The 8,414-nt window shown below is 35.0% G+C and overlaps 2 protein-coding genes across 5 annotated transcripts in view; one reads left to right on the plus strand and one right to left on the minus strand.

The window, feature by feature from the left end:
- Window positions 1-1,228, plus strand: part of LOC130429042 (NACHT, LRR and PYD domains-containing protein 12-like) — a 50,065-nt gene extending 48,837 nt beyond the window's left edge. For all 4 annotated transcript variants that reach the window (XM_056757396.1, XM_056757398.1, XM_056757397.1 and 1 more), the window contains 2 exons: window positions 147-320; window positions 956-1,228. In XM_056757396.1, the coding sequence (XP_056613374.1) occupies window positions 147-320; window positions 956-1,046 (265 nt within the window). In that variant the 3' untranslated portion in view covers window positions 1,047-1,228. The remainder of the gene's footprint in view (window positions 1-146; window positions 321-955) is intronic.
- A 705-nt stretch (window positions 1,229-1,933) lies between these two features.
- Window positions 1,934-4,103, minus strand: LOC130429043 (glutamate receptor ionotropic, kainate 1-like). Its single transcript, XM_056757400.1, has 5 exons — window positions 3,799-4,103; window positions 3,520-3,723; window positions 2,990-3,213; window positions 2,425-2,543; window positions 1,934-2,275 (listed from the first exon to the last, which is right to left on the minus strand). Exons 1-5 carry the CDS (start codon window positions 3,832-3,834, stop codon window positions 1,974-1,976), a joined length of 885 nt encoding a protein of 294 aa, XP_056613378.1. The 5' UTR covers window positions 3,835-4,103; the 3' UTR covers window positions 1,934-1,973.
- Window positions 4,104-8,414: the final 4,311 nt, after the last annotated feature.

The raw sequence follows: 8,414 nt of genomic DNA on the forward strand, positions 1-8,414 counted from the left end.
TTTGTTGTCATCAGTATGTTTTTTTATTTAACGTGTGCATCCACCTTATTCAAATTAAAAACATTAAATTATCTATAAACTAACAAAAGGAAGACTATCTGTTGTGAACTGAGAGAGTGAAGTGTGTGTGTCATTGATCTTTACAGGTTGAGGAGCTGTTCTATCACAGACGAAGGTTGTGTTGCTCTGACTTCAGCTCTGAGATCAAACCCCTCACACCGGAGACATCTGGATCTGTCTCATAATAATCTAGGAGATTCAGGAGTGAAGCTGATCTCTGATCTAAAGGATGATCCGCAGTATAAACTGGAGACACTAAAGTGAGTGGTCATCATTTATTTCCATGTTCACACATTAATTGTGTTGGGATAAGTTGGGATAACTGTAAACTGGTCTAGTGCTGTTTATTTTTTATTTAACAGCTTTCATGTAGTATATGTGACCTGACAATTTTTCATTATGAGTTTTATTTTTGGCATTCGCTATTGCAAAACATTCAAAATGATGTATGATTTGTTAGAATCGGACTAAAACGACAGAGTTACACCTGTTTGAAAAGTCAGCAAAAATCTTGTTTCAGTTTTTTGAAGGTCCTAAATCAAAAACACCACAACCATCCCTTAAATTCAGTGGTATTACCAAGAGATTTGTGTGTTAGATTTGAAGTGTTCACGTTCATGATCCAATGTCATGTCAACATCATGCTTTCCAATCTGATAGAAAATTAATTTGGATCAAACTCATTTAGATTTTATTAAGGTGTTTACATTTAATGCTTTTCAGATCAGTTGAGCCAGTCAAATAACTAATGCACTATAATGATGGCATGTCAATGTTATTATTGTGTGTCAGTCATAAACAGACTAAGGTTGCTTTTTATTCAGTATGAAGCACAATTGCAGCGGAGATGTTGTATGTCTGTGTTTTATAATGATATCTGACTCTATTTCATCAGGATTGATCTACCAGAGACCTATGACAGTCGTCCCATGAGGGTAGGAGTGCATTCCAATCTGATGGAAAGAATGAGTTACAGAAAAACATAAAAAGAATGATGAAATTCATAACAGCACAGAGAAAACACAAAATAACAGACTTAACCCACAGATCTTCTCATGAGGTGCCAATTCTGTCTTCTGAGTCACTGTGTTACACCTGATCATATATATTATTTGTCATTTTATGTCTATCTCATTTTGTATATCTAATAAAGTTTCCATTTAAACAATCATTTATTACTCTGATTATTTACAAATTAAATAAAATACGAAGTAAAAACAAAAATACATATCCATGATAAGTGTTGCCATCTTGCAATTTTTTTTTTAATCGTGTACATCATACAACATACATCAGCGTGTCTAGTTATTCGTTTACATTTTTTACATTTTTTTTGTCATTTGGCAGACGCGTTTATCCAAAAAAAAGTGCACTTATTACAGGGACAATCCCCCTTGAGCAACATGGAGTAAAGTGTCTTTTGCTCAAGGACGCACTGGTGGTGGCTGCTGGGATCGAACCAGCAACCTTTTGATTTACCAGTTCAGTTGTTTAAGATGTGGTCAACACATATATAACTTAGGGCCTGCCCTTACAAAATTACAAAATTATTATTTCTATATACTAGTCAAATATGATAGTTTCTTACTTCTTAAAACTAAACTAAAAAGACAAGAAAGTGGGCTATAATATATTAAATATTTAAAAATAATTAAAAGTAATAATAAAAAATACAACACTCATACAAATAATATATAATTTGTAATACTAATACTAATAATAATAATAATAATTAATATATAAACATATATAAACATACAAATAAATAAAAACATAGTAGTGCCTTAATAAAATATACACTTATATTATAATAAAAAGTTCTTGCACATTGATAACTTCCAATAAGTATACAAAATAAACTTCAAGTATACTTTCTTTTTGTAAGGGTACACAAACCCTCAATTTTTTTTTTGTTATGATATATATTTTCTATGAAGATCAACCATTACAGTATATATTTTAAAATAGGTGTGCTGTTTAACCTTAAAGAAGGTCATGGTGGAGCCGTCCCTCACAGCGCCGTACTCTATCTTGGTCTGTTTGGCCAGATCATCGGCCGAGTCTATAGGCGAGTCCATTCTCTCCACAGTGAGGAAGGCGGCCAGGTTAGCTGTGTATGATGAGATGATGATGAGAGTGAAGAACCACCAGATGCCTCCAACAATCCTGGTGGATAAAGCCTTTGGCATCAGCTCCGATCCTGTCCATGAAATACCTGTACAACAAGCAGTTAGAAATGAAACATACTTAATGTCTTTCATTTAAACCCACATCTCGCCCATGAAACACAGAATTAGATGTATGACAGAATTATAGAAATCTGTAGAGTGTTTATAAATGTTGATGTAAAGCAGAATCACACACCTTGCTGCATCAGGGCTCCAACTCCAAACCAAACACTGTTTATTAAAGTGAAGTTGTTCTCGACTACATCAGAATCTGGGTTGCAGGGATGAGGGTTGTACCATTCATACGGTGTAAACCTGCAGAAAGACAAACACTGTCACCTTTACAATCCCATCCAACACTTTGGTTTATTAACACTTGTAAATTCAAATTAAAATACATAAAAATAAACCAGTGAACAAAGGTGACAGGACAGGAGAGTGGAGGGACTAAAAACATTTTGTTAGAAACAAAGAGCACCAATGAAATGTTCAGAATAAGAGTGAGAATATGCATTATTGACATTTAACATCACTTTGACTTGTAAAGCACAAATAAACCCAAAACAGATAAAGTGGATGACTTTGAACAGATGTAAAAGAAGAGCCAAGTATTTCTGAACCACCGCCATACTGCAGCAAACGCACAAACACCTGACAGAACACTGGGCAGCAAAACCAGAGCAAATGACCGGCGATCATACATGACAATTAAATGAGTTATGGGTGACTGAATCGAATCTGAAGGTTCAAATGGATGTTACCTGGCAATGACGAAGAGAACGCAGCTGACCCCGAGGCAGGCCAGCAGCACGTACATCCAGATGTCTGGAGACAGAGGGTTCAGGAACGAGAACACACCTGGATTTGTCCCGTTAGGTTTGTGGTGGAGAATGGAGATTCCCAAAGTCATAAACGGCTTTGAGAAGTCAATGACTTTCTCTCTCACGTAAGTGATGGTGAGCGGAGCCACGGCCAAATCTGCCACCTGGAAACAAACCCGGTGAGATATTTGATGTAGTTTGGTTTGAAATGAATGAAAATTGAACAGCCAATGAAATCCTTCATACACACGTAGCCAATAGGCTTTAGGTTATATTTAAACCTGATTTGTTATTGCTAAAGGTGCAGTTGGGACATTATAGAAAACATCTGATTGGACACAAATCTGTTTGGTGCAGGATGAGTCATTAGCATTTTGTGCTCATTTTGCAAGAAGAGAGTCTTATTTTAAGCTAACAGATATGCTCAACAAAACAAAACAACGCACTTGATAAAAAATAAAGTGACTCACATGATCTATCAGTTCCCTGACCATACCATTCCACTCTCCTTTATCATTCTGAGCTCCGTATTTTCCATCAGTCACGAGTTTGACCTCGTATGAAAAGCCCAGGATGTTGGATAACTCTTTCAGCAGATCCAGACAGTAGCCTTCAAACCGATCGTTTCCATACAGAGGCTTATCAGACTTCTTATGCATCACGTAGGGGTTTTCCTGCATACAAATATAACTTCATTGATAAGTTTCAGCAGATTGTTTTATATGCACTGATCGTGTGTTAATTCTTACCAGAATAGTTGTGACGATGAGCATCTGGTTGGCCATGGAGTCCGTCACATTGGTGTTTTTGTCTTTGTTGCTGTCTGTCAGGTTAAGGCCTGTGATCGAGTTCCACACGCCGATCTGAACAGATACAGACCCACATAGTTCCTACATTTTGATGCTGGCTGATGTAAACGTAAGAATAGTCAAAAATATGGTTTAAAAATATATTTAAAGCTGAAGTGTGTTTCACTTCAACCTTTTGTGTAACAAGGCAAAAGGAAAACCAGACAACATAAGCATTTAAGTGATATTTCATCCAAAAATAAAGAATTCTGTCATCATTTATTCATCTTCTTGTCATTTCAAACCTGTAAGACTTTCTATCTTCTGCAGAACACAAAAGAAGATATTTTGAAGAGTGTTGGTAACCGAAACACCAGCGGCACCCTCTCACTTCTATTGTATGGGCACAAAACCAATGCAAGTCAATGGGTGCCACCGTTGATTCTTCAAAATATCTTCTTTTGTGTTCTGCAGAAGAAAGAAAGTCATAAAGGTTTAAACTGACATGAGGATGAGTAGATGATGAAAGAATTTTAGTTTTGGGTGAACTATCACTTTAAGGGGTAAACTGGGATCAACGACAATATATAACAAAGGACCGTTCATTTATAATTCAGGCTGTTGTAAAAGTGCTTCATATCATTTCTACTGTTTATTAGCACCAACATTTCTTTATCATGACATTCTTTAATGTAAACGTAAGAAAGAATCACTCATGTAAACAGTGACAGTGCTCTCTCTCCTCTGAGGTGATTCTGTCAGTCTACCTCCTTACATTCGCTACGCTATGTCACTTCTGTCGGATAAAATATACATTAAGAGAGTATTAATGTACTCACAAACAGATGCTTTATCACACCAGCTCTCTACATTGATGAGGTCATAACAGAATGATGAGTGATAAGTAGGGATGGATTGCTGTCGGGCCGGTAAGACATAGCAACATGTTTGTATTCATTAAAGTACCATGAAGGGATGTGCATGAAAGAATCATTCGGTATCACGGTATATACTCAAATACCATGGTATTACCATTTGATAGCATTACTTAAAAATTTACTATGGACACTAATGCAAATGAGATAAAATGAGATTTGCCTCAAGTTATTACTTGCTTCAGAAACTGAAAGGTTGCATAGACATTCTGTAAGGAGTTAATACGAGAGAAATGTCTTATATATATATATATTTTGAGAGAGTTAGTTATATCTGCACAAAGCCTTAGAGATGTGTTGAGTAACCAGAGAAAATATCAGAGAGAAGCACTTTGACAAAGATGTGGTGCTGTATGCTGTGTAATCTAATGTTTTTTTGAAAGATGACAAAGTAGAAAATGTAAAGATGTAATAAGACCCTCTATATGCATATTGATGCCACCACAACAGGCTTGTGAGAAGGTTTTAATAACCTTTATTTCTATTTTTAACCTTTATTTACCATTAACAGGTATGTGTTTAGATAAAACTATCATTTGTGTTACATTCTTTGAACTACTAATAATTTTTCTTTCAAATTTAAAAATACAAAATATAGTTTTTATGGCAGAAAATAAAAACTGTAGAAACAGGCAAAATTAACAGAAAATATGCCCTGTAAGTTCAGATTCCCTTTAAGCGTTACAACAGTCATTTTCTACATGCGTTTAGGAAGAGTTTAAACAATCTTTTTTATGTGATAACCTTGATTTGTTTCACAGTTTTCATTGGTCTTGTCATGCTGTCATTTCACATTGATGTTGACCCAAGGGTGGTCTGGATTTAGTTTGGTTCTCACCTGAATGTGTTGATAACCCTTTAGGTTCTTTGTGTTAAAATACAACACTGATATTTATGTTCGACTTAGTTTCTCATTATTTTGAGATACTAAGTCATAATAATGACTTTTAAATCTAAAATAAATTCCCAACACCGGTGGAAACGGGCAGACATACTTTCCAACAAAAGAAATTCTGACTGATGGCACAGTAAAAGGGAGCAGTTACTCAGTGTTTGCAGATCTAGTTGGGCCACAGCATGTGTTTTACAGCCATAAATATTTATATAAAAATACTTAGATGTTTACTTTATCCCAGTGTTTCCCAATCTTGGTCCTGCAGTACCAATTCTTGTTAGTGGGTGTCAATATTCTTCCAATTGTTGGTGTACATACAAATTCTATTGAACATGTTCATAAATCATAGAAATCTGTGAAATTATTCCATTAAAATATTTTTTTTCCAGTGTCAATTGGCATCTGATTGCAGTACGTAACAAACATACTGTACCAGTGAGCGAGCGTCTCTTGGCTGGTGGGCTGGTGGTGGGCTGGTGGTGGGCTGGTGGTGGGCTGGATGGCTGGTGGGATGCGCAGCGTGGAGCATTGTCATAGGTTAATGGAGGAAAACTGTCGTATACAGTGTTGGGTGTAACTAGTTAATAAGTAATTAGTTACTGTAATTTAATTACTTTTCCCTTGAAAAAGTAAAGTAAGGGATTACTCTCATGTTTTCTGTAATTTAAATACAGTTACTTTTGATGTAATTAAAATAAATACTTTTTGAAATACATGCGTGTGCAATACTGTAATTGACATCAAAATTCAAAGTCTTACTTTAAAATCTGTGCTTTAATGTATAATTCTCACATTTGTAATACTTTGGTCAGTTAATAATATTATTATTTTGAATGAATTAAATAAGCCGTTTCATGTATATTCTTGAATCACTTATCTAATCAAGGTTGATGTAGGATATAGAAAGTAATTTGTAATGAGTAACTAAATACTTTTTGGACAGAGTAATTTGGACAGTAATCTAATTACACTATTGAATATGTAATGAGTAACTAGTAATTAATTACTTTTTCAGAGTAACTTATCCAATACTGGTCGTATACTAAAATAAATAAAACCTCAAAAACTAAACAATTTGATTTATCTCAAACAATTTATCAAACAATTAAGTAATGTTTCTTTAATTTGGTAATTTGCGCGCGCGCACACTCTCACTCATTTGACTCTCCCTCTCACGCGCATTTGCTCCTCGTGCAGACTCGTTCTTTCTCGTGCACACTCGCCCCCTCTCGCGCGTATTCGCCCCCGTTCGCGCGCATTCACTCCCTCTCGCACGCCTTCACTCCCTCTCGCGCGCGTTGTCTCCCTCTCTTTGCATTCGCTTTACTTTTGTCAACTTACGTGCCTCATATGAAACGGCGCCCAGAGACGGATGGTGTAGCAATATTGTTGTCCGGGTGGAAATCGGGAGAAATTCGGGAGAAAGGTCGGCCCGGGAGATTTTCGGGAGGGGCTTTGAAATTCGGGAGTCTCCCGGAAAAATCGGGTGGGTTGGCATGTGCGCTTTACACATGATGATTGCTTGCTGCTGTTTATAGACTTTCGACATAGGCTATCCAACTCTGCTTCTTTGTTACTTCCTGAGTCTGAGACTTAAAGTTGAGGTCTAAAGTTTACTTAAAACATGTTGCAAATTTAGGAAACACAAGAGGCATTTTGAAAAGAAAGTTATTTTTAATTATGTACTGCCCTTAAAAAGTTATTTTACACTACAGATGGTAACACATAGTTTTAATAACTATCACAAAATATACAAACACTTGCTGATTGGAAACAATGGCATTTAAAAAAAACTATATATACGAGAATAATAATGCAAGCTATAAGTGCGAAAGTTCAATCTTTCATAAAACAGGCAAGGTAAAACGTTTAGGAAATATTTTTAAAGTCACAGCGACATCTAGTGGTGTGATCTTACAGGCTGTTTGAATGTTTTTATAAGATCTTTCAGAAATAACGTTTTCTAGTGAAAATTTGTACATCATATACACTTGTCGAGACTATAATGACTATTTCACATATAGTAATCAGCTCCAACTCAAGTGTTTGAGATCATATCCTTCTTACTTTTGTCCTTTTTCTTTGGTTTTCAGATGATGCTGAAGTGAAGATTGACTTGAATTCCTTAGTATATAGTTATAGCCGTTTTTTACATTCCTCATTTTATATTTAAGAAATTGTTACTATAAATGGTTATATTTATATTTATATGTATATATAATATATCATAAATAATTGAACAATATTGTATTTTTGTATTGTTTTTATTCATGTTTTCTTCCTACGTGTATCTGCATGTTGTTTAATCTACTTGGTTTAATTTTAATAAATGTTGTTTTATATAACACTGGCTATAATTTAAATCCAGTTCTTATATTTATCAATAGTTATTTATAAGTGACCCTGGATCACAAAACCAGTAGCCTATTAAGTAGCACGGGAACATTTTTAATAAAAGACAAAAATACATTTTATGGGTCAAAATGATCGATTTTTCTTTTATGCCAAAAATCATTACGACATTAAGTAAAGATCATGTTCCAAGAAGATATTTTGTACATTTCCTACATTAAATATATAGAAACGTATTTTTGTAAATGGATTACCTGCCACAGTGCCCCTGATTAACTTCAATAGCAATTTTCTCAATATATAGATTTTTCTGCACTCTAAGAATCCAGATTTTTAAACGATTGTGTCTCAGCCAGATATTGTCCAATTCCAACAACTCATACATCAGTAGAAAT

This window comes from Triplophysa dalaica, chromosome 9, assembly GCF_015846415.1.
Source record: "Triplophysa dalaica isolate WHDGS20190420 chromosome 9, ASM1584641v1, whole genome shotgun sequence".
Taxonomy (NCBI): Eukaryota; Metazoa; Chordata; class Actinopteri; order Cypriniformes; family Nemacheilidae; genus Triplophysa; species Triplophysa dalaica.

Coding starts and splice junctions, on each gene's coding strand:
- LOC130429043 (XM_056757400.1), bottom strand. CDS start 3,834: ATGGCCAACCAGATGCTCATCGTCACAACTATTCTG. Junction 2,544..2,989: donor GTTCTCTTCGTCATTGCCAG/GTAACATCCATT, acceptor GTCTTTCTGCAG/GTTTACACCGTATGAATGGT. Junction 2,276..2,424: donor TGGAGCCCTGATGCAGCAAG/GTGTGTGATTCT, acceptor CTTGTTGTACAG/GTATTTCATGGACAGGATCG.